The following is a 26719-nucleotide window of genomic DNA, read 5'->3' on the forward strand; positions in this document are numbered from 1 at the left end:
TTGTGCTTTCCCGGCTGGACTTTTCCAACGCAATCTATCACGGCCTCCCTCAGTTCCTGACCCACCGCCTCCAGGTCGTCCAGAATCAGGCCTCATCCATGGATCCCCTAGATGGCAATCAGCTAAACCTCTGCTCCGTAGTCTCCATTGGCTCCCGATTGACCAGAGGTCCACTTTCAAGGTGGCCTGTCTCACCTTCAAAGCTCTTCATTGCCCCAGCCCCGGTTTCCTCAAATCCCTTATTCATCCCCACTGTCCGACACGCAACCTCCGATCGGCCCATCGCGATCTGTTGGTCTCCCCCAAAAGCAAAACCAAAAAATTCGGCGGCCGCCGCTTTGCTCACCTGGCCCCCGCACTGTGGAACCGCCTCCCCCTCTCTATCAAATCCTCTTCTTCCCTTCTTAAATTCAGAAAACTGCTAAAGACACACCTTTTCCCCTCTCTCAGTTAGGCCTCCCGTCTCCTGCACTTCCTCCTCACTCACTCGGTCTCTAGCGCCAGGAAGCTTCGGCGACAGTGCGCTTTACAAATGACACTTAAGATAAGATAAGAATTTAGAGAGAGAACAGCAGGCTGGGGGTCTGATTAGCAGGCCCACAGCCTCAGTAAGTCGAAAACCAGTGAAGCAAAAAGCAAAAATTGGGGTGACCATAGGATAGCAGACCCTACTCTCCTACAGTTATCTAGAGTGTGTTCCCCCCTTATTCTGACTAGAAGCAAGGGTCCCCATTTGGACAAAGGTACCTACCTCTGTCAACTAGAGCCCCCATTTCGAACAGAAGAAAATTGAGACAGGCTGCCTTACCAGATGCCTGTTGACAAATAGCATTTTTGATCTCAAGTTGACTCATTTTTGCATCTAATACCACACATTTTTGCTAAAATTAACTGTGTTGATGTATCAATGAGTGTCTTAGGAGCCACACTGTCTTCCTCATATAGCATTGAGCACAACTGTTGGAATGTTTCCGAATTGCGGTTGAGTCAGATATGGCCTGCCTTACCGATTCTTTTTTTAAAATATATATTTTTTTATTTTAAGCCAAAAGTAAGACAAACATTATGTAAATGACATTAGAAATATAGACAAGACAAAAATCTCTTTTGCAACCAAATAGTAACCAAGTAGAAAAGACAACAATATGATCAAATAAAAGAAAAAGCAGAAGAACCAATCATAACCACATTTTTAGAAGAGACCATAAGGTTTTTCCTCCAAAGAAAAAAAAGAAAAATAGGAAAAGAATAGGGAATAACTTATGTAATAGAGAGCCATGATAAAGAACATCATAGGTAGGCAGCCCCTTGTTACTCCCATAGTCGATAAGACCATATCCGATTGAATATAAGCCAAGAACGCTGCCCTCTAGCTTTGGCCAAAGCAAATTCCATCTCATAGACCTGTCTGAGTAAGACCCAAAATGTGTTAACAATAGGACTGATATTATCTGCCCAGCAATACAAAAACGGGCACATGTAATAACAATAGTTGCCAGCAGACTACAGCCACCAGAAGCCTCACTTCTTATCCCTAGAAAGATTTATTTTGCGGTAAGCTTACGTATTCTTGATAACAGGAATACAATTACTATTACTCTTTTCCTTGATTGAAATGCTAACAGTTGCTCACTTTAAGCAGAGGTTTTGTTTACAGATGCACTTATAAGCTCATCCTGTGCCAGATATTTTTTAACAACATCTATTATGGGGTTACTTTTCTGAATACTAACCTTTCCTTGTTAGTTGGACAAGCAGCTTTGATAGTACAGGAATGTTCCATTTCAAATAGGAAGAGTTTAAACCAAAAGCGTGCTTCAGCTAACCTTTCGGCCCTTCCCTTTTGAATAGCAAAAGCTCAGCATGTGGCTGCATACCACAGTCATCACAATGTTACAAATGGTTGTGACGGCTGCTGAACCCACATTAATCCAGAATAAATTCATGGTAATGATACTTTAGAAGTATCCAATAGCAACTTACAATCGTACGTCCAGCGGTGTGGAGACGCCTTGGTTCTAAAATAAATGGCTTTGATGTAAAGGGAAAGGGCCTTATAAAGAGATACAATCTAAGGGTTGAGTTTTAACCCCTTCCATTCTTATGACAAGCCCAGCTCCTCATGAGGCACAGTGGAGCTGTGCTCATGACGAGCTGGGCTCATCATAACGGCCGCGGCACTCCCACGTGTAATTGATTCCCCGCGTTGTGGGGGAGAATGAATCAGTGGGCGGAGTCGCGACGAACCCAGCTCATCATGAGCACAGCTCCACTGTGCCCTAATGACGAGCTAGACTCGTCACAAGCACCGCAGTGCCGCGTCCCCACTCTCCCTGCGCCATGGGGGAATTACCCACGCGGCGAAGGGGTTAAAGAAACAAATGGTAGAAGCCATAACTAATAAAGAACATATCTATTAGGGACAACACACAATGGAGTGTTGAACACATGTGTAGCCTGGATCGGAGGAGCAACAAAATCACCAAGGATCAGCTAAAGCTTCTGCAGGCCCTGAGTACCAGCAAACTGAAGCCTGGGTTTTATAGTTAAATTAAAACTACCACATGGCAAAATCAGGTCCTACCACTGATAACTTATAAGAATGATTAATAGGGATGAATCATCCATATTGATAGTAAAATGGGACCCAAGTTTCTCAATCTGGGTGATAAGCCAACAAACATGAGTGTCAATCTTAATATTGCTTATTTCCTAGGCAGAGTCCTGAGCAAGCAGTACCACACTGCACAGTGGTGCGTCAAAATTAGATGCAGCCAATATCTTATAGCCTAGTTTTTTTTTATCTGGCAACTCTAATTTTTAAGACGATGCATCTGTTGAAGAAGAAGAAGAATCTGGTGCTGAAGAGTTTGCAAACCTAAAATATATCTGAGTTTTACTGGTCATCTAAGCCATTTATATTTCAAGAAAGTATGAACAAATACTGTCTATCAAACTGAGTAGTGTTGAAATTGGTCATAAAATAATTGGGTAACTTGCAAGTGTGTAAAAACATGGAAAAAAGACATTCGTGACTTTTTCAACTTCTCATCTTTTGTAACCCCTTTCTCCAAACCCCACAGCACCTTTGTTTCCGTTGCTCACTTCCCTTGTACCTCCCCTCCTTCCCCACTGCCACTCCTATTAGATCTGGTTGGGTACCACCCCCTTCCAGTCCTACTCTTACCCTTCCAATAGTGTTTAGCCCTAAACCAAAAGTGATAGCTCCAAAAAAGGGGGTAGTCCAGCTTATTTCCAAATACTAATTATCACGCCTGCTTGCCTCTCTAGGAAGATAACCCCTAATGCCATATTCCCTCGGTCTCCCTTGGTATCATCCTCAGATACAGAGATCATATAGAAAATGTTTTTTAAAAGAGGAGAAACAAAAAAAACATGGATGACCACTAGCTCCAAGTTAACACAGAGCTTGTGAATGAGACAAATGGCACAAAAATGTACATGGAAGAATATTTATTCAGTCTATCTTAATCAATATCAGATCCATTACTCTTGGGCCACTGGTTGTGAGAGCTTGAATCTGGGCTTCTGAAGTACAAAATGGGCATGCCCGTTAAATAGAATGTGATGTTTTGCTGGCTCCTGAACTTTTCCCCTAGCATCCTAAGGGAGGGAATCAATTGCCACTGATGCCAGTCATCGTGGGTTGAGAAAAATTCAATCTCACAAAAATGGTAACTCCTCCACTCTGCCTGTATTCTTTGGGGAAGCAATCTGGTTAAAGCACTGCTGAAAAATAAAACTACCCATATAGATTAAAATAGCTCGTAAGCTGTTATCACTCTTTTTGGATTGAACAAAAGGGAATCAATGGGCCTTTTGTTTTGACAGGCAATTCCCATTCACCAAGACACACAAACACCTGCTGTAAATGATGTTCCAGAAACCCATTAAGCATCGTCTCTTTCTATGCCCTTTGGGACACACAACACTCAAAGGTTATTTTGGCACCTATGGTTCTCTAGCTCCAACACTTTCCTGTTTTTAGTTAGTTGCTTCTGATCCCGAGATCGTTGGTTTGTTGAGTGAACTTTGTCCTCCAAGTTAGAGATGCACTGCTCACCTTTGAGCCCATTGTGGAGAGTTTCTTGGACATTCTGAGAATCGCTATCTCAGTATTGAAGTGGGAAGTTTTTAACACAGCAGTGTTTTCTGTATTTTTCTCAATGTAGAAAGTGAAGATTGTATGTAGATGTAACAGTGGGGTGATCATATGGTTGCGGGGTCCTTGTTTAATTGTCAGAAATCAGCCCCTGATTCGACTGTGCCTGATGAATCAAAGTAAATTCCAATCCTTTGAAGAGTTAATTTGTTTGACATTCCTCTTTGCTACCTTGTTCTATTTACCCATCTTATCCATTTTGCTACCTCATTTGATGGCTGAATCTAAGCTCATTACGTCAGGAATCTCGGAATCTCATCTGAGTAGTCAGAAAAATAGAGAGTTCTCATTAAGGGAGAGTGCCACCAGACCAGGATCTGTTCCTCCTGCTTAGCTAATCTCTGTAATAGAAATAACCATATTGACCGTACCATATTTGTAGTACTAGACGTGTTCAACACTTTAAATGCGGCTTTCAATTGGCCCCCTGGGTCCGTATGACTATTGCAGGGGGTGCTGGTTGTTATAGTTGACGGTGAAATTAATATACCAGCGGTTGTAATATTCATAAATTTAAAAGCTCAAGGTGGAAGCCCCCAGGCACAAACTCTTTTTCTTTTATTGCCCTTTGATTGCAGGAGGTGGGGTGATTTTCTTATGTGCACTTTAATCTTGCATAGTTCCTTTAGGGCCTGTGAGTTGATTTGAGTCATTGGTCCTTAGTGTAGCACCAATCATACTTACAACACTACAGCTTTCAACATTGCTAGGGGTTAGTTTACTAGGAAAATTTCTTACAACCCTTTGACATTGGGCAAGCAAGCGCCATGCAGATAAAAACAGCATTTGAATGTTGCCCTCATCCGACTTTTTCGACAGGATTTCCCCTGAGGATGAAGAAGACATTTCAGACTTCTTCTACAGGAATCAATGCTATTACTGTAATTCAGGAGTAGAAACAGGCAAGTCTCTGACAAAAGCAAGCTCCACTGATCCTTGTTTGCAGCAGATGAAGAAGAGCATGAGGCTCTCCTTGTGGGCGGAGGGGCTAAAGTGGCGGAGAGACAGTCTAGAAATACAGGGATTGTCGACCCCACCAGAGGGGTGCTTGGGTACTGTGAAATGCTGCAGCATTCTTGGCTGTCTTACTAGTGGGCTTGACAGTGCCACCACAAGTCTTGAATGCATAGACTATCCAGAAGCAAGAGAGCTTTTTAGCAAAGTTCCCTGCTCAAGTAGGGAGGCATCCACAAATTCCACAAGATGTTGCTGTAGTACCACAGACTGACAGCTAGTAGCAAGCACCCAGCAGCACACAACTGGGGGATAATAATGTGTGTGGGGGGAGAGGCCAAGTGAGGGGAGGCTGTAGCTTGACTTTCCAGCTGGGTCCCATTAGCACACCCGCTGAGCTACCTTCTGATGCAGACCCGTCAGCTCAGTCTTCTGCCATCCTGCCTCCTCTTTTAGATATATGGCACATTTTAGTTCAATGTACTCTTTGAAAAATATTAGACCCTTTAATCTTAGACCACTATTTGAAGGTGTTTAAGCGTGATTATTTTCTTTACTCTTTTATGTAGAAGTTTGGAAGAGCAGAAACAGGATATCCGCAGACATATTTCACTAACAGCTTTGGTGAGTCCTTGTCCTCTATCACAGGGACTATCTTTTTGTGCTAATTTTTCTGGAAAGGAAAATGCTACTTACCAGTATGCATCAGTTCTTGGCATGTAGAGCTGTAGATCCACACACTATGCATAGATCACCATCTGGTGTTGGGCCCGGATGCTTGCACATATTATTGTCTTGGAAAAGTCTTTGGAAGTCACAAAATAGGTGACTACTCTTTTGGATCATACTGCGCATGGACATCGGCTCCATTTTAAGATTGTTTTTCGCCAGCAGGGAAATGATGGAGTTTTGTAAGAAACAGAAAAGATGCCAATGTATTTGTTAGACCTGACATCATTGGCTTGAGTCTCTCCTCCATTTTAATCTGTTTGCCTCCTCTGTTTACGATGTTTTTGCTGGTATACTGCTTTGGGCACTGTGCCACTGCTGATCAGTGCCACAGTGCAAGTGCTCCCTATGTAAAATTGCTGTATTGATTGAATTCCATGTTTGGCTTATTTGGTTTACTGTCAGTCCCTAGTCTAGTGCACCAGGAGTGCCAGGGCTTGTAAATACAAATGCTGCTCGTGGGCTTGCAGCACATGTTGTGCCACCCACAGGAGCGGCCTAGTAAAAGTATGTCTGAAGGTCTGCCATTGCTAGACCTACGTGCAGTCTGGTACTGTCGCGCTGACTGCGCAAGTACACCTACTTGCCAGTCCCTAAACCTTCCCTTTACTTCATGTTAGTCACCCCTATGGTAGGCCCGAGGGCATGGAGTATTGTAAGTATAAGGTAGGACAAGCCTGACCAAGTTGGCATGTCCTAATAGTGAATTACAGACATATTTGTTTTTCACTATTGTGAGGTTACCTGCTCTCCATTAGTTAGAATGGGCTACCGGGGTTATTAATGCTATAATCCTAGCTGGCTCGGGGAGCATGGTGCAATGTCGAGTTCGGTATCCCTGAACTCGGGGTTTAATAACGCATCCGTTTGTGTGGATGGTTTTTGGATTCTGGGTTTGAAAATAGCACTTTTAGTCTCTGCTGGTTTGGTGTGTGTGTGACAGGAGCTGGGTGGCTCCAGAGGTCTGAGTGAGTCAGTGTGGGATGAGTGGGACATTTGCATTGAGAGTAGGGGGAGAGTAGTTCCTGATAGCCTGCCCTGCCTGATACAATGCTGGCTCCACCTCCTGCCAGGCGACTGATGGCTCTGTGCCTGCCAGGGACGATCCTGGCCCCACCTCCTACCAGGAGGCCGATAGCTCTGCTCCTGCCAGTGACAATGCTGGCTCCACCTCCTGCTGGGCGTCTGAGGACCCAGCCCTGCACAGTGAATAGGCCAGGTACCTCTGCCCGGCTACACCCACAACAGACCCAGGATGTGGGGAAATTCCCCTGCATGGACAAAGGGATCAAAGCCAAAAAGGGGTATAAGAGAAGGACCACTGAACCAAGAATTTAGATCACTTCTGACAAGGAAACCTGAAACAAGGACAAGAAGCCTGCTGATCCAAGGACTTGCCTACCCCTTCTGCCAGAGTGCTGTTTGTTGGGGGAATCCTGCAGTTGCTTCTTTATTTTTGCCAAGGAACCAGGAGAGAGGAACTGTGTATGTACTCTCAGACTTTGCTAAAGAAAATCTCCAAGGGCCGGAAGAGTGCCAGCCTCCTGTTGAAGTCACAGGGCTAAAGGACATCATCTGCTAAAAGTGCTTATTGCTGGAACTGGAGAATCCAGCACCTCTGAAAGAAACCAGCAATCTCGACGCCGACGGCCGCCGCCGAATCCAGCTCGACATCGTGAGTAACGGCTCCAGTGTCCCGCTTCCTCGACGCCGGCCGCCGGGCCCGATCGACGCCAGCAGTAATGCCAGTGAGTAGCGAGTTCGGCTCCAGCTCCAAGTGACCCCGTGTCTTCACCGTTGCTGATCGCATCGACTTCGAGCCCACTCGACGCCGTGAGCGCTGCTCACTCTTGCAACATCATCATCGACATCGACGACGACGCCGTATCCTGCTTCACCTCCTGAGCGCTGCTCCTGCCTGACATCTGGGAGCCTGGGATTCAACCCATGAACTACCGCGAAGACGGAGGACTGGGAGCACGGACTGAACACGGCAACAGCCCAATAAAACTCACAGAAGAACTTCTGCTCCTGGAGTACTGAACTCCCTGTACTTTGGATACTACAAAAATTTGGAAACCATAATAATATACCCCACATATGTGAAATTAGCCTTGAGAAAGCCCCGGCGCAACTCGCCAAGAGGGGGCGAAACACGTGTCGGCTGTCCATGTCTCACAAAAAATAATAAAGATGTCCTATTGCAACCAGAAATAGTTTTGTCCTCTGTATGACGACTTGAAAGAACGGATATTATTCCTAATAAGAATTACTGTAATTTTCTATGGAGTACACACTCATCATTTCTCAAACCTGTATTTCTACATGAAGCCCAAGAGGTCCAGAGCTTCGAGTGTGTCTCCTTTCACCGATAAAAACAGCTTATCTAAGCGTTGTTCAAGCCTTAGAATCCTTGGACCTTTGCTACCTTGCCTACATCCTGCCTGACATCTGTAGACGCCGCTGCAGGTCACCCAGACTCCGAGGACGGACCGACGCCGAAGACGCAACGCCGGACATCTTGACGCTGCTGATCATCGTGCGCTTCGCTTTTCCAAGGTACTGTGTTGTGGGGGTCTGTGCGACTCCGGGCTCGACGTAGCGCTCCTCGCGGTCGACGCCAAACCCTTTGGATTAACTTTGCCTCGACGTCGTGTGACTCCAGTGGGGGTTACATTGTTGCCAAGAACTGTGATTTAAAGAAGAAGAGTTACTTTTGGTACTAAAGACTTTGTGCTAAGATGAAACTACACTTGAACTATTATTTTTCCTTCCAAGAGTATTTATTAAGATTGTGGTATATTTTTGTCGTTATTTGGTCTTGTGCTAAGCCTTATATAAAAATCCTTATTTTTATAATACTACTGTGTCGTGTCCATTTGTAGTGTATTCACTTTATACTGTATGTGGTCATAAATGCTTAACGCACTGCCTCTGAGATAAGCCTGTCTGCTTTGCCAAGCTACCAAGGGGGTGAGCAGGGGTTATCTAAGTGTGTGATCCCATTGCCCTGACTAGAGGAGGTGAGTCCCTATTTGTCAGAAGTGTATACCTCTGCCAACTAGAGACAGCCAAGTCTAACATTGGTGGGTCAGCGGTGAGGATTTGAACTTTGCATTTACCCCCCCATGTGCAGTGATTAGTGTGCGCTACATAGTGAAAGCAGACCATAGCGCAGCCACAATCTATTTTGGTAGGATTCTATTTTTGTTCTCCGCTTTTTTGAAGCTTGATCTTTGAACACTGCCAGTTTTGACCATGAGTGATGCCGGAGTCACTACCCCTGTTGTTGTTGTGGAGGAGTTTGATAGGGAGAAGATAAAGAAATACGGGAAGAAGTAGCTGCAACACTTTTGCAAGCAGTTTAAAGTTCCTACCACAGGTCTCTCAAGAAAGGAGGAATATCTGAAAGTATTGGAAGCCTGGTTAGAGGGCAGAAATCCCTCTGATGCGGTGGTGGTACCGCCAGGGGAAGGGGATGAGGAGGTGCCAGTGAATGGGCCTGTGTCCTCTCCCGGTACCAGTGTTTCCTCTAAAGGTCTTTCTCCTGAAGAAAGAGAAGAAAGGGAGAAGGAGCGAGCATACAACATGGAGATGGCAAAACTAAAGATAAATGGGCAGTTGGAGTTAGAAAATGCAAGAGGTAGGAGAGAAGCTGATATGGAGATCAAAAGGTTGGAGTTTGAAAGAGAAAAGTTAGCTTTGGAGCATGACACAAGGTTGAGGGAGATAGAGCTCCAAGCTAAAACCTTAAAATTGAATCCCTCTGGTGGCAGCATCCAATCTGTGCCTGCAGAAAGTAGGTTTTATTTTCCTAAAGATGTGATAAAAGATTATCATAAGAATGAAGATATTGGCCAATGGTTTAAAGCATATGAGTTAGCATTGTTGGCCCACCGGGTCCCTGAGAAGGATTGGGGAGCGGGGTTGTGGGGTCGCTTTGTGAATGAGGGGAGAGATACCCTGTAAGACATGCCTGTTGAGGATAGGATGTCTTATGCTCATATGAAAGATGCTTTAATGTTGAGGTATGGCCTAACCCCAGAAAAGTACAGACAAGCCTTTAGAGAATGTAAGAAGTTGCCTGGTACGACGTGGGTTGAATATGTGTCATTTTTTTGCAGAGCCATGGATGGTTGGGTAAAGGGCAGCAAAGTGGAAAGTTATGAAGCTCTTTACGATTTGTTTGCTTGGGAGCATTTGTCTAATAACTGTATTCCAGAGCTGCGCCAGCACCTTATTGATAGCAAGATATCTAACCCTAGAAAACTTGCTGAGGAGGCGGACCGCTGGGTCAGTACCAGGGTCCACAAGGGTCCAGTGGGAGACTCAGCCAAAGGTGGGCAGGGTCCCCAGCAGAAGAGTGGGGGGACAAGGGTAAACAAAAGGAGTCCCAGAAAGGGCCCCAAAGTAATCCCCAAGGGAACCAAGGGAAAGGTTCCCAGCCTCCCCCTGTGAAGAAGACAGGGGCCCGACAGGTAAGCCTGTTCATAGGGGCCCAATGACCTGCTATGTTTGTAAGCAGGTAAGACATCGTTTTTATGATCCCCAGTGTCCCATGAGGAACTCTAATGCACCACCACGTGCACGTCAGTTGGCGAGTGTAGCCCTGGGAGGGGAGGAGATGGTTGCCCCTGGTGGGAGGGGTCCCGCAGAGATGTCCCTGGTCTCGCTAGGAGACATGGAAATGGTCCCTCCACCCCCTCTGCCTAGTAACACTAATAAATATAGGCAGTGGGTGACCATTAATGGCCATAGAGTGGAAGCTCTCAGAGACACCGGAGCGAGTGTGACAGCTGTCAAGTGTCACTTGGTGTCCAGAGAGCAGGTGGTTCCCCACGCATTCTACCCTGTGATAGCTGCTGACAACTCTCAGAAAGAGTGTGAGGTAGCTCAGGTTCCCTTTGAATGGGGGGGGGAGTTTCGGGTACTCTTCAGGTTGCTGTGAGGCCCGCCATGCCTGTTGATTGTCTCCTGGGCAATGATTTGGAGGACTCCCCTTGGGCTAAGGTGGAGAGGGAGACACATTTGAAAATGTTGGGTGTGCCAGAGTGGGTGTGTGCAACCACTCGATCGATGACAGCAAGTAAGGGTGTTGATGGGGTCCCGGAGCCTGAAAGTATGGCCCAGGACCCAGCTGTTAAGAGAAGAGGCAGGAGGCACGGGAAACCGGCCCCCATAGTTCCCGTGGTCCAGGAGGAAGCAGACCCTGAGGGGGATGCCCTGGAGACCACAGGGGAACAAGTTGCTGAACTGGGAGACCTGCCCAAGCTGACCCATTGGCAGCAGGATGGTGGTCCCTCCAGGGAAGAATTTGTTGCAGAACAGAAAGTGGGCCCTTCTCTTGTGGGTATGAGGCAGCAGGCCTCAGCCCAAACCTCAGGTGATCAGTCAGGGACACATTTTGTTTACTGGGAGAACGACCTCCTGTATAGCGAGCCTAAGGCTGCAGAGCCTGGGTCAGCCTGTGTGCTGGTGGTACCCCAGCGCTTTAGAGCCTTCCTACTGGGTTAGGCTCATGACGTTCCGTTAGCTGGACATCTGGGGCAGGACAAGACCTATGACAGGCTTGTCACCCATTTTTATTGGCCCCAGATGAGAAGGGATGTAGACATCCATTGTAAAACCTGTCACACTTGCCAGGCAAGTGGGAAAAGCGGAAGGAAGCAGAAGGCTCCCCTCCAACCTTTCCCAGTCGTCAGTAACCCCTTTGACCGGGTGGGGATTGACATTGTTGGGCCCCTGGACCCCAAGACAGCCCTGGGCAACAGGTTCATCCTGGTCTTGGTGGACCATGCCACACGGTACCCGGAAGCCATCCCTCTCAGAACAGTGACGGCCCCCGTGGTGGGACGGGCACTGATGGGTGTTTTCTCCCGCATGGGGTTCCCCAGAGAGGTGGTGTCAGACCGGGGCACCAACTTCATTTCCAATTATATGAAGTCTCTGTGGAAGGAGTGTGGGGTAACCTACAAGTTCACCACTCCTTACCACCCTCAAGGTAATGGGCTGGTTGAGAGATTCAACCGGACCCTTAAAGGCATGATCATGGGTCTTGAAGAACCAATGAGGCTTAAATGGGACGTCCTCTTGCCATGCCTGCTGTTTGCTTACCGAGAGGTACCGCAGAAGTCTCTAGGGTTCAGTCCCTTTGAGCTTTTGTATAGTCACCCGGTAAGAGGACCTTTGAGTCTGGTCAAAGAAGGCTGGGAGCAATCTCCTAGGAAACCTCCCCAGGATGTATACAGTTACATGCTGGCCTTTAGGAACCAGACTAGGTGCTTCAGAGATCTTGCTCAGGCAAATCTGGAGGCCAGCCAGGAAGAGATGAAGAGGTGGTACGACCGGAATGCCACTCTGGTCGAACTTCAGCTTGGTCAAAAAGTTTGGGTCATGTCCCCTGTGGAACCTTGTGCGCTCAAGGACAGGTGGACTGGACCGTTTAAGGTTGTGGAGAAGAAGAGCGATGTCACCTACTTGGTGGACTTGAAATCTCCCAGGAACCCCTTGAGGGTCCTGCATGTCAACCGTTTAAAGCCCCACTTAGAAAGGTCCGAAGTGGGCATGCACCTAGCTACAGATGCTGGAATGGAGGAGGAGAGTGAGCCTCTTCCTGACCTCCTGTATGCAAAAGAGCAAGATGGGTCAGTGGATGGTGTGGTCCTCTCGGACACCCTGACCCTTGAGCAGCAGCAAGATTGTCGACAACTGTTGGGACAATTCCCTGATCCGTTTTCCTTGATTCCTGGTGTCACTCATTGGTGTGTCCATGATGTGGACACCGGGGACAGTCCTCCTGTGAAGCACAAGGCTTACAGGGTGACTGACAAGGTCAGAGCATACATTAAGGAGGAAGTCTCCAAAATGTTTGCCTTAGGGGTGGTTGAGTCCTCTAGCAGTCCTTGGGCCAGCCCAGTGGTCTTGGTCCCAAAGGCTGCAGCGCCTGGTGCTTCACCAGAACTTCGGTTCTGTGTGGATTAACGAGGACTCAATTCAGTCACCAAGACTGACGCGCACCCCATCCCCAGAGCTGATGAGCTCATAGATCGGTTGGGGGCTGCACGGTACCTTAGCACGTTTGATCTAACGTCTGGGTACTGGCAGATCTCCTTAACTGATGGGGCCAAAGAGAGGTCAGCATTCTCCACACCAGATGGGCTCTACCAGTTCCGGGTTATGCCCTTTGGGATGAAGAATGCCCCTGCCACCTTCCAGAGGTTGGTCAACCAGGTCTTGGCTGGACTGGAGGATTTCAGTGCCGCCTACCTGGATGACATCGCAGTGTTCAGCGCCAGCTGGGAGGAACACTTGCGCCACCTCCAGGAAGTGTTGTTGGCCCTGCGCAGAGCAGGTCTCACAATCAAGGCCAGTAAGTGCCAGATTGGGCAGGGTTCTGTGGTGTACTTGGGGCACCAAGTAGGGAGCGGCAAGGTGGCCCCCCTACAACCCAAGATAGATACCATCCTGGCATGGGCACCGCCCAAAACCCAAACTCAGGTGAGAGCCTTCTTAGGTCTCACGGGTTACTACAGGAGGTTTGTCAAGGATTATGGTAACATTGTGCACCCCTTGACTTCGCCGACTTCCAGGAAGCAGCCACGAAATGTGATCTGGACTGACGCCTGTCAGACGGCCTTTGACACCCTGAAGACTGCAATGTGCACAGCACCTATACTCCAGGCACCCGACTTTTCTAAAGAATTTGTTGTCCAGACGGACGCTTCAGAGCATGGCGTGGGGGCTGTTCTAGCTCAGGTGAATGAAGAGGGCAGAGACTTGCCTGTAGCCTTCATCAGTAGGAGGTTAGTTCCCAGGGAACAGAGGTGGAGTGCGATAGAGCGAGAATCATTTGCCGTAGTCTGGGCCCTGAAGAAGCTAAGACCCTACCTGTTTGGGACTCACTTCCGGGTTCAGACAGACCACAGGCCCCTCAGATGGTTAATGCAGATGAGGGGTGAGAATCCAAAGCTGTTGAGGTGGTCCATTTCCCTACAGGGGATGGACTTCACAGTGGAACACCGCTCTGGTACAGATCACGCCAATGCTGATGGTCTGTCCAGATTTTTCCGCCTTAGTGATGAGGACTCCCTAGGTCAAGGGTAGTTCTCCCCACATTTCAGCTGGAGGGGACACGTGTTAGACCTGACATCATTGGCTTGAGTCTCTCCTCCATTTTTTTCTTTTTGCCTCCTCTGTTTACGATGTTTTTGCTGGTATACTGCTTTGGGCACTGTGCCACTGCTGATCAGTGCCACAGTGCAAGTGCTCCCTATGTAAAATTGCTGTATTGATTGAATTCCATGTTTGGCTTATTTGGTTTACTGTCAGTCCCTAGTCTAGTGCACCAGGAGTGCCAGGGCTTGTAAATACAAATGCTGCTCATGGGCTTGCAGCACATGTTGTGCCACCCACAGGAGCGGCCTAGTAAAAGTATGTCTGAAGGTCTGCCATTGCTAGACCTACGTGCAGTCTGGTACTGTCGCGCTGACTGCGCAAGTACACCTACTTGCCAGTCCCTAAACCTTCCCTTAACTTCAAGTTAGTCACCCCTATGGTAGGCCCGAGGGCAGGGTGCATTGTAAGTATAAGGTAGGACAAGCCTGACCAAGTTGGCATGTCCTAATAGTGAATTACAGCCATATTCGTTTTTCACTATTGTGAGGTTACCTGCTCTCCATTAGTTAGAATGGGCTACAGGGGTTATTAATGCTATAATCCTAGCCGGTTCGGGGAGCATGGTGCAATGTCGAGTTCGGTATCCCTGAACTCGGGGTTTAATAACGCATCTGTTTGTGTGGATAGTTTTTGGACTCTGGGTTTGAAAATAGCACTTTTAGAAAGTGGCTATTTTCTTGTCTAACTATTTCTGGTCTCTGCTGGTTTGGTGTGTGTGTGACAGGAGCTCCAGAGGTCTGAGTGAGCCAGTGTGGGATGAGTGGGACATTTGCATTGAGAGTAGGGGGAGAGTAGTTCCTGATAGCCTGCCCTGCCTGATACAATGCTGGCTCCACCTCCTGCCAGGCGACTGATGGCTCTGTGCCTGCCAGGGACGATCCTGGCCCCACCTCCTACCAGGAGGCCGATAGCTCTGCTCCTGCCAGTGACAATGCTGGCTCCACCTCCTGCTGGGCGTCTGAGGACCCAGCCCTGCACAGTGAATAGGCCAGGTACCTCTGCCCGGCTACACCCACAACAGACCCAGGATGTGGGGAAATTCCCCTGCATGGACAAAGGGATCAAAGCCAAAAAGGGGTATAAGAGAAGGACCACTGAACCAAGAATTTAGATCACTTCTGACAAGGAAACCTGAACCAAGGACAAGAAGCCTGCTGATCCAAGGACTTGCCTACCCCTTCTGCCAGAGTGCTGTTTGTTGGGGGAATCCTGCAGTTGCTTCTTTATTTTTGCCAAGGAACCAGGAGAGAGGAACTGTGTGTGTACTCTCGGACTTTGCTAAAGAAAATCTCCAAGGGCTGGAAGAGTGCCAGCCTCCTGTTGAAGTCATAGGGCTAAAGGACTTCATCTGCTAAAAGTGCTTATTGCTGAAACTGGAGAATCCAGCACCTCTGAAAGAAACCAGCAATCTCGACGCCGACGGCCGCTGCCGAATCCAGCTCGACATCGTGAGTAACGGCTCCAGTGTCCCGCTTTCTCGACGCCGGCCGCCGGGCCCGATCGACGCCAGCAGCCACGCCAGTGAGTAGCGAGTTCGGCTCCAGCTCCAAGTGACCCTGTGTCTGCACCGCTGCTGATCGCATCGACTTCGAGCCCTCTCGACGCCGTGAGCGCTGCTCACTCTTGCAACATCATCATCGACCTGCTTCACGTCGTGAGCGCTGCTCCTGCCTGACATCTGTAGACGCCGCTGCAGGTCGCCCAGACTCCGAGGACGGATCGGCGCCGAATCCGCGACGCCGGACATCTCGACGCTGCTGATCAACGTGCGCTTCGCTTTTCCAAGGTACTGTGTTGTGGGGGTCTGTGCGACTCCGGGCTCGACGTAGCGCTCCTCGCGGTCGACGCCGAACCCTTTGGATTAGCTTTGCCTCGACGTCGTGTGACTCCAGTGGGGGTTACATTGTTGCCAAGAACTGTGATTTAAAGAAGAAGAGTTACTTTTGGTACTAAAGACTTTGTGCTAAGAAGAAACTACACTTGAACTATTATTTTTCCTTCCAACAGTATTTATTAAGATTGTGGTATATTTTTGTCATTATTTGGTCTTGTGCTAAGCCTTATATAAAAATCCTTATTTTTATATACTACTGTGTCGTGTCCATTTGTAGTGTATTCACTTTATTACTGTATGTGGTCATAAATGCTTAACGCACTGCCTCTGAGATAAGCCTGTCTGCTTTGCCAAGCTACCAAGGGGGTGAGCAGGGGTTATCTAAGTGTGTGATCCCCTAGCCCTGACTAGAGGAGGTGAGTCCCTATTTGTCAGAAGTGTATACCTCTGCCAACTAGAGACAGCCAAGTCTAACAGTATGCTTTATCTAAATAAGATAATACTGGAACAGATAAAGGCAGCCGGGGAGATGGGTGGGAGTGTGTGGATCTGCAGCTCTACATGCCAACAACAGATGCATACTGGTAAGTAGCATTTTCCGGTTGAGGCCTATGAGCTTTAGATCACACACTATGCACAGATTGTATAGCAGTACCCCTCCTTAGCGACGACCACCAGTATCTGTTGCAGTCGTTTGAAATAGTGTTTTGAGTACAGCTTGGCCTACAGTAGCTTGTTGTTTTGTTTGCACACCTACACAATAGTGCTTTGTGAATGTGTGCGGTGTAGACCATGTAGCTGCTTTGCACATGTCATCTAAGGGAATGTTCCCTAGAAAAGCCATTGAAGCCCCTATCTTTTGAGTAGAGTGGGCTTTAGGAGGAATAGATAATGTACATTTTGCCTTGAGATAGAAAATTTGTATGCATTTGACAACCCACCTTTGAAATTCCATATTTTGATATGGGGTTGCCTTTATGTGGTGGTGAGAAGGACACGGAAAGTTGTTTTGTGAAAAGGTTTTTTTTTTAATCTAATAAAGGAGTGCTCTTTTTACGTCTAGAGTATGAAGAGCTCTTTATGCAACTGTTTGTGGTTGCGAGAAGAACACTGGCAACTCCACAGACTGATTGAGGTGAAAGGGAGAAATAACCTTAGGGAGGAATGCTTGTAGCTCACTGACTCTTCTAAGGGAAGTAATGGCCATAAGGAAAGCGACTTTTCATGTAAGAAATTGTAACTCACATTTATGCAGAGGTTCGAATGGAGGGCCCATTAGCCTAGTAAGAACAATGTTCAAATTCCACACAGGTGAGGGTGGTACCCTGGGAGGAATTATTCTTTTGAGACCCTCCATAAATGCTATGATGGCAGGTACTCTGAATAGTGATAAGCGTTGCCTATTCTGTAAGTAGGCTGCTATGGCAGCAAGGTGTAACCTAATAGATGTGTATGCTAGATTACACGTTTGAAGATGTAGTCGATAACATATGATGTGTTGAATAGACACATCTAGAGGATTAATGTTGTTGTTGTTACAGTATATCACAAATCTTTTCCACTCGGCTGCATAGCAGGCTCTAGTGGTGGGGCGTCTAGCCTGTCTGATAACGTTCATACAGCCAGGGGGAAAGTTAAGATAATCAAACTCTAAGACTTCAGGAGCCAGATGGCTAGGTTATGCTGTGCTGAGTCCGGGTGTCTGATCTCTCCATGGTTGTCTGTTAAGAGGCATGGGAGAGGTGTAGTTTTTGGTGTGGGACTACTGATAGTTCCAGTAATGTTGTGTACCACGGTTGTCTGGCCCATGTTGGAGCAACTAGGATGAGTGTCAGTGAGTATTGCTGCAGTTTGCGCGCCACCAGTAAAATAAGTGGGAGAAGCGGAAAAGTGTATGCAAATCTGCCTGACCAATTCATGCATATCACATTGCCTTTGGAAAGTGGGTGTGGATATCTGGCGGCGAAGCTTGGGCATTTGACGTTTTGTGTGTGGCGAAGGGATCTATCTGTGCTTGTCCCCACATGTGGAAAAACGGTTGAAGAACTTCCGGATGAAGTTCCCACTCATGAATCTGTTGCGTCTGATGACTTAACAGATCTACTATGTTGTTCTGGACTCCTGGAACATGTTGGGCTAGGAGAAAAATGTTCTGGGGAATAGCCCATCTCCATATGCTTTGTCCTGGTTGAGAGAGCTGTAGGGAGTGTGTCACGTCTTGTTTCTGTATGTAGTACATTGCTGTCATGTTATCGGTGCGGACTAGGACAGCTTTGCCTGATATTTGTTTCTGGAATGACTTTAACGCCATAAATATGGCTAGTAACTCCAGGTGATTGATGTTGAGTAACCTTTGTTGAGGCGTCCACCTGCCCTGCATGGTGTGATGTAATAGATGAGCTCCCCAGCCGGAGAGCGATGCGTCCGCTGTTAGCACAATCTGTGGAACGAGCTTGATGAACGGTCGCCCCTTGGAAAGGTTTTGGGTGTTCCACCATTGCAGAGAAGGATGTGTGCGGCCATCCACCAACACCAGATCTGTAAGCTGACCTTGAGCCTGGTTCCACTGGCGTGCTAAGCATTCCTGTAGAGGACGCATCTGGAGCCTTGCATGAGGTACGTTAAATATGCAAGAGGCCATATTCCCTATCAACTGCATGAATACTCGAGCTGGAAGAGAGTGTTGAGGTTGAAATTTTGTTATGAGGCTTTGTATGCTTGCTATCCTGGGAGAACTGGGATATGCAAGTGCTTTTGAAGTGTTTATTGTGGCACCGAGGTACTGTTGTATGTGGGACGGTTGTAGATGAGACTTTGCAAGGTTTATGGTAAACCCTAAGTCGTGGAGTAGTTGGATTGTAGCGTAAGTGTGATGTACACACTGGCTGTATGAGTTGGCTTTTATGAGCCAGTCGTCTAGGTATGGGAAGAAATGAATTTGCTGTCTTGTTAGGTGACCTGCAACCACCACCAGACATTTGGTGAAGACTCTGAGCGCTGTGGTGACTCCGAATGGGAGTACCCCGAATTGGTAATGGTGACCGTCCACTACAAACCGGAGATATTTCCTGTGAGAGGTGTGAATGGGAATATGGAAGTAGGCGTCCTTGAGATCTAGAGTGGCAAGGAAGTCGCCTTGTGAGAGAACAAGAAGGGCTTGTTGAAGCGTGACCATGTAAAAATGGTCTGAGTGTGTGTACAGATTTAGGGGTCTGAGGTCTAGGATAGGTCTTAGAGATCCGTCCTTCTTTGGGATGAGGAATACACGGAGAAAACTTCTGTGTTTTGCTAATGCAGGGGGGCTGATTGTAGTTCATGTTTTTATAGGAGGGAGATTACCTCCTGTTTTAGCAGTGATAAATGTTCCAGTAACACTGGGCGCTGCCTGGGTGGTATGTTTGGGGGGTAGAGGTGAGTTCTAGACAATAACATGTTTGAACGATTTGTCTCACCCACCTGTCCGTGGTGATGCTGTTCCAGACAGGAAGGAACTGTAGCAATCTCCCCCCGACCAAATGGTCCGGGGGAGAGAAGTCATTGGGTAGGGGTGGAGGCAGAGCGGGTATTGTTGGTCTTGCCTCTTCATTTATTATTATTGCCTCTGTAGCCTCCTCTTTGACAACCCCTGGTGAATGTGGTCTGGGTGGGAGTCTTGTAAGAGGTGGAGGGGTTGTCAGAGGAGTAGCCTCTTAGGTGCCTTTGTAAGAGGAGCGACGAAAGGAACGTCTGGGAGCTTGCGATTGCAAGGCTCCCATTGATTTAGCACTGTCAGTGTCTTTTTTCATCTTTTCCAGAGATGAATCCACGGTAGGTCCGAACAAGTGTTCCTGGTCAAATGGCTGGTTAAGGATGGAAGTTTGTACTTCAGGTTTAAAGCCTGAAATGCATAGCCAAGCATGTCTACGCAGGGCACTTGTGTTCACGGCTCAGGAGGCGGTGTCTGCTACGTCTAGAACGCAACGGATGGAGGTGTTAGTAATGAGCTTACCCTCCTGTATTAGGTCGATGGCCTTGGTTTTATATTTGTCAGGAAGGTGTTGCAATAGGGTCTCTAGCTCGTCGTAGTGTGCCCTATCATACCTAGCTAACAGAGCTTGAGTGTTGGCGACACGCCATATGATAGCTGCTTGTGACGCTGTGCGTTTACCAGAAGGGTGCAAGAGTTTGGACTCTTTGTCGGGAGGTGGAGCGTCCCCTGACGTTTGAGAGTTCGCCCTTTTCCTGGCGTTGGAGACTACTACAGAGTCCAACGGTATGTAGCTCTTAATGTATGCTGGGTCTGCTGGGTCGGCTCTATATTTCTTCTCTATCAGGGGTTAATAACCCTAGCCCTAACAGGATCTTTAAACACTTCTGGTGCATGTTTGATTACCCCTTTCAGCATAGGTAGAATGGTGGACTTTTGTGAAATATCAAAAGTATCCATTAAGAAATCCTCTTCCACAGGGTCTGTGTGTATGTCAACCCAGTGGTATTGTGCAGCTCTGTGAACAAGCTGGTTGAAACCCATGGTATCCTCTGGAGGAGAAGGTCTAGAGGGGTAGAGGTCATCTTGTGGTACGTTAGGGACATCTGATGTGTTGTAATCGTCCCAGGGTTCTGGAGTAGATGGCGGACTAGGATGCCCTAGTGGCTCATCATCTGCACCCTCCCCTGTGTCATCAGAGGTGTCATCAACGTCCACTGGTGGAGGAGAGTGGTGTGGTGGAGAAGGAGGTGGAGGAGGAGGTGGAGAAGGGATCCTGAGAGGAGATGTAGCAATGTCCCTCTTCTTGGGTGGCGGAGCCGGTGTAGGTGTGTCTAGCGGTCTCTTTTTCGAACTGAGAGTCAGTTGACCAGTCTTTGGGTCTTTTAGAAGAGTTTCTTGGGTGGAATCCGATTTGAAAAGCTCTTCTGCTGGATGCTGGTCTTTCGGTGCCGATTTTTTCGGTTCTGAATGCTTGCGCGTCACCGACTCCAGAGTGGTTTTGTGCTCTTTAGGCTTGGAACCAGATTGATAGTGACCGACGGTAAGTAAACAGGTAGTTTCAGCATGTATAAAAAATGAACATTCTGGTTCAAGAGATATCATTTACAAACTAGGCACATATCCAGGTCTGTATAATGACCTATTAAATTGTTGAAGTTTTATAGTCTCTGTAGGAGCCTGCGGAACCGGTTGTTTCTTCGGTTCAGAGGTTTTTTTTTGGCTCGGAAGGTTGAGAATCTGTAGTCTTCGGTAGCGGCTTTTTGCTCGGTTCCGATGGTTTTTTTCAGAGTCGAGGGATTGGTGCCGGTAGGCTTCAGTGCCGAGTTCGGAGCAGAGGCAGTAGTCGGCACTGAGGAGGAGGAGGAAGACGATGGCTTATTTTTGGGTGTCGGGGTTTCGGTACCGTCGGCAGGCTGACTCTAGCTCGAGTGGCCTGAAGGCCTAGTTGTTGACTTATTTGCCGGGCCCGGAGGCGGGGCGGGGGAAGTACTGTCTCGGTGTGCACCTGGGCCCAAAGGTGTGACCAAAGCCTTTTCGGTGGTGGGGGGAGGGGGTCGGGGTCAACGCCAGTACTTACTACCCACTGCCCAGGAGTGATGTCTTCGACGTCGGAGTCATCGGCTTCGTAGGCCTCTGACGAGACCTTCTTCGACCCGCTCCTGTTCAGGTACATCAAGGCCCTCCTGGAAGATGTCGTCAGGAATGGATGTCGACGAGTGAGCCATTGTTGTTCGAACTCGACGATCTCGAATGGTTTTCTTGGAGCGGAAAGAGGCACAAGTTGAACAGTCTCTGGCCTTGTGCTCCGGTGAAAGGCAGAGGTTACACACCTCATGAAGATCTGTGTGTAGGAACTTCGACCCACATTGAGGACACTTCTTAAATGGAGTCCTTTCCATGAGCCAGATGTAAAGGCCCGAAGGCCTTTGTCGACGACCGGAATCGAGGACATCGCACTTGGAGAGATGCGCGTCGACTCGGGATCGTGATCGAAACAATACCGGAGAAAAGGGTGAAGGATTGCACATCAAAAGTTAAATCGGTAACAGCACTGAACTGGAGTGCGATAAACACATCCGAGCCCGATGGCAGAAAAAAACAATCTGAATATGGAGCCGATGCCCATGCGCACTATGATCCAAAGGAGGAGTCACCTATCTCGTGACTTCTAATGACTTTTCCAACACATAAACAAGTGCAAACATCTGGGCCCAACACCAGATGGCGATCTATGCATAGTGTGTGATCTGCAGCTCATATGCCTCGAACACAAATTTCCAAAGAAAGTTTTGGAAGCGCTAATTTCAGAACTTCTTGTCCCAGTTTATATGCTCTACTTGTCAGCTAGAGCCAACTAAGTTATGTAAGATTTTCTTGTGTAGTAGGTTACCCGGTCTCAGGCCCAAAAGGAAAATTAAATGTATGGACAATAGCATGTCATGAAAATGACATGAAAAAAAAATAGCACTTATAGCACTTATCATGACAAAAGGGAAATGGTAAAAAATGTAGATTTCAACCTAAATGCAGAAAGTATGCAATGATTAAGGGGATGGATGTTTTTAAGAAAGAAAGTAATAAGGGGACAAAAGAAAATATGTAAATCTTATTTCTGCTAATTTCAACCAATGTATAAAAAAAGAAAAGCCTTCCAACTCACATCGTGGGCATATCAATCAATATTAGGGGAGTGTACATTTTTTCAAACCAGATTGATAGTGACCGACGGTAAGTAAACAGGTAGTTTCAGCATGTATAAAAAAATAACATTCTGGTTCAAGAGATATCATTTACTAACTAGGAACATATCCAGGTCTGTATGACATATTAAATTGCCTAAGTTTATGCATGCGTTTATATGAGGTACCTATTTTAAAATTAAATGAATATGCCTAGAATTACAATTTTGCAGCAGTGAGCTAAACGTTAGAAAACTATTATTCCAAATAGAGGTTGAGAAAGCAAAAGGCAACACACAACGCACCATGGACGCTATATAGCAGGGGAGTGGGAGGCCTACAGAGGAGAGAACTTCATGGACAACGAATAGGAAGCAGCATCCTGCTTTTAAGAGGCTAGGCCATCTGTAATGCTCATTTCCCACAACGTCCGGGGTTATTATTGTTTCCAACACGTTATTGTATTCTTTGACAAAATCTTAATAAAAAATATTTGGGAAAAAGGGGAAAGAAATGACAACACACATTTCCTGGCTGTAATATCTTTATAAAAAATTAATTTAGGAAGTGGTGGAGTACAACATACTTAATTTTACAGGAAGAATAAAAAAACATATTTCATGTTTATTCCCCTCTTTGTTTTACTTGATTGTGAAATGTTTCAGAATACTTCCAAAATCTAACCTCGGTTTTGATTCTGACATTACTACAGCAACTGCAATTCAGACATTCGAAGCTAAAATAAGGAGATACATCATACGTTATACTCACATTCAGCAATATGAATCTTTCTTGCTTGCACTATGGATTCGTTCCCCTGATAGTACGATAAGTTGTTGATAGTTGCTGCCGCGTTGATTACCAGCTCGTCACATTCGTCAATTGATTTGTACTCTGATGCAAAGTAAAATAACAATTAATTACAAAAACAAACCAATCAAGTCAAAGTAACGCTATTAGGATTCAGGCCCAGAAAACAGATTTAGCACATTTGTGCATTAACAGGTTTTGAATTTGACGAGGGTTATATCCATTCACTCATCAATCAATCAGTCCGTCAGCATTTGCAAAGTGCAACGCTGTCACCCCTAGGGGAATCTGGGCACTTCCTAGTAACAACCAGGTTAAAGCTGTAAGAAGAGGTTAAATACCTTTGGTAACATTGAAGCTAATGGATGTGCCACATCTGCTGATCAGCTATCTTTCACGTTTCTCTCCAATGCATCACTAGAAAAAGAATGAGTGTGGATGGCACAGATTGCGTAAATCATGCCACAGGGTCAGGCCCTAGATAGTTCTATGGATTTCCCAGTTCAGAAGGCGTAAGAAGCTTTAAGGACTGGGAGGAGAAGTAGGCGATTATAAAAAATCTTCTGAGGAGAACACTGCATCTATCAAAAAAAACATTATTGAAGGTACACCACTTTTTATTTCAATAAATACTATACTCTTTAAAGATTAATTGTGTTTGAAAGATTACCCAATAATGTGTAAAAACTGGATTGAGGCGCTGGATAAGACTAAAGAGGTCAAGCTATCTGAAAATGTGAGGAACCATCGACCTTCCAAACAAGGCTTCTGCCCTGCCCAAGACAATGTTTGAAAATGTGGAAAAAAAACATGAAAAGGCCATCTTGTAAATCTTATGCAGAGGCTCCCTGCTGAAAAAGAAAAGGTGTCCCTCAGGCCATATTTATTCAAAAATATTTGAGATAGGGAATAGTGTATTTAGTGATGTTTACTGTCTCATAACATGGTTAGTACATTCATAAAAAAGCACCAAGGACGCCACCATTCTATGGTAAATACATAACGTATATCCATATTTACAAACACAAAAATTCTTGACCAACCATAAAACTATAGGAATATGCCCCTGCGGAGATAATTTTTACGGCATAGGGCACCATTTCTTCTTTTTGAGATTATTATTCACTCAAGCCTCTTGAGCAGTAGCCAAAAATTACAAACTCTAAACTCAGCAGATCTCCGACTATCCTTTGCCTCCCTCCTCATACATCTCAATCAGTCTACACAATATAATGTATGCTTCTGAACTTTAGAACATACCCCAACAATGCACCAGCCTCCTTCTATCATGGCCAAATTCACTGCAACTCACTTCTTCCCCCTTGCTTGCAGCTCACTACACTTAAGGACTTATAACCCCGCTTTTCTTCCACCTCAATCACCTTACATCACCTTATGCTTTTTCATGCTGAGAAGCCATTCTATAGCTTAAAGAGAGCATACAACCTGTATTTAATTTATGTCCCTCTAATCTGATAGGACTCACATCTAATGATAATCTATGTATCTTAATTACATCCAAACCAAACCGAAATCAAAAACTCATTTGTTTCTCAGATATGATTTTATAGTCAATTCATGTGAATCATGTATTCAAAAGGAATAAGTAAATGCACACACAGATACACACTATACAGTTACAAAAATAAATGACATGAAGTGAACACAAAACTATGACTCTACTTACCACAACACTACATATAAAAGACACATCAACATAAATTCAAAGAAACACATTTAGACAAAGCGTGAAATATTGCTGAGAATGTATCAACCCAGTGCGAAGTAAATCTGACTAATATGTATTAATCTGGCTGATCATTTGCACTTGACATTTAGCGACGTTGTTCCGACCCCTGGAAAAATGCGAAAATGTACTTGCCTGTGGGGGGTCTTCCTCAGGACAAAAAGAATCTGTGTGTGGCTTCTAAGAAGTTACACCCTGAATTCCTTATGACCGCACGACATCTTGTTAACAATGGAGGACCTTTATCTGACGTTAGTCCTCACAATCTGTAGTAGAAATTGGTCCAAGGCATCGCCGTGCCTCTGTATCTCCGGCGTCTGGCACTCGGGGTTCAGGGAACAAATCACCTTTAAATACATATTTTGTTTCGCGGGGCCATCTGCCTCCAGAAAACTGCTATGCATGGGAAAACAAGGCTACTTACTTGCCTTTGAAACCTCCGGCCTCTACATGTGCCGTCCGAAATCGGGGATTTCGGACAGCACATCTCCCAATAGGTTCGAAGGAAGGCTTTATGAGTTGGGCGAGAACCAAGTTAAGATGCCAAAGAGGAGGAGGAGGCTTGACTGGAGGGAAAACTCTGAAAAGACCCTTGAGAAATTACTTGATTATCCTTGCCGACCAGAGGGAAGGACCTGAAGATGTGCGTCTGAAACAAGAGATGGCTGCAAGACGCACCTTAATGGAAGAGTGAGCCAGTCTCGATTTTGCCAATGAAAGAATATATGGAAGAACTTCATGCGGTTCAGACTTAAAAGGATGGACACCCTTTTGCTGGCACATGATGCAGAAACACTTCCACTTTAACTTGTATGTCTTGTTGGTACTTGGGGCTCGTGCCTGAGAGAGAACCTCTCTACATTCTGTTGAAAGGGTCAAACCAAGAAATTCTCGCTGCTCAGGAGCCATGCCGAGAGCTGCAGAGACTGGATCCAGATGCCAGACTTGGCCCTAGGACATTGTCAGCAGTGTAGGAATCGGCTGCAATGGAAGTGGACGGTCCAGGGAGAGAAAGTGCAGTTCTGTGAACCAAAAGTGTCGGGCCACGCAGGAGCTATCAGAATCATCTTGCAGGGTTCTGCTATGAGCTTCCTGAGAAGTCTGGGGATCAGAGGAATGGGGAGAAAAGCCAAACACAAATGTGCCTGACCAGGCCTTCGAAAGTGCATTCCCCAATGATCCCGGATGGTGAAGCCTGCTTGCCTAAAATCGACATTTCGTGTTCTCCGGCGTGGCAAAGAGGTCTTTGGAAGGCCTTCCTGCCCCATAGGTGAAAAATCTCTTCCACAGTGGACTGGTTCAGCTCTCATTCGTGGCTGACCGATTTCAGTCTGCTCAGCGTGTCCGCTGTCTTGCTGAGAACGCCTGGAACGTGCTCCGCTGTGAACGATATCCCCTGCTGGATCTCCCATTTCCAAATTGTCTGGGCTTCTAGTGACAAAAGACGAGATCTGGTGCCGCCTTCCTTATTTATATACTGCATGGCCGTCGTGTTGTTTGTCCATATCAGAACTGCAAACTCCTGTATACGCAGAAGAAATGCCTGCAAGGCTAGGCGAATAGCTCTGAGCTGCAGCAGATTGATATGTAGAAGACTATTTAGGCAACCAAATGCCACTTGCATGAAGGTCGTGCAAGA

At 46.6% G+C, this 26719-nt stretch overlaps 1 protein-coding gene across 2 annotated transcripts in view; it reads right to left on the reverse strand.

Annotated features, from left to right (window-relative positions):
• Positions 1-26719, reverse strand: part of ARMC2 (armadillo repeat containing 2) — a 553174-nt gene that overhangs the window by 160663 nt on the left and 365792 nt on the right. For both annotated transcript variants that reach the window (XM_086926679.1, XM_086926680.1), the window contains exon 14: positions 23295-23417. In XM_086926679.1, the coding sequence (XP_086782805.1) occupies positions 23295-23417 (123 nt within the window). The remainder of the gene's footprint in view (positions 1-23294; positions 23418-26719) is intronic.

The sequence above is a fragment of the Lissotriton vulgaris genome, chromosome 6, assembly GCF_964263255.1.
Source record: "Lissotriton vulgaris chromosome 6, aLisVul1.2, whole genome shotgun sequence".
Taxonomy (NCBI): domain Eukaryota; kingdom Metazoa; phylum Chordata; class Amphibia; order Caudata; family Salamandridae; genus Lissotriton; species Lissotriton vulgaris.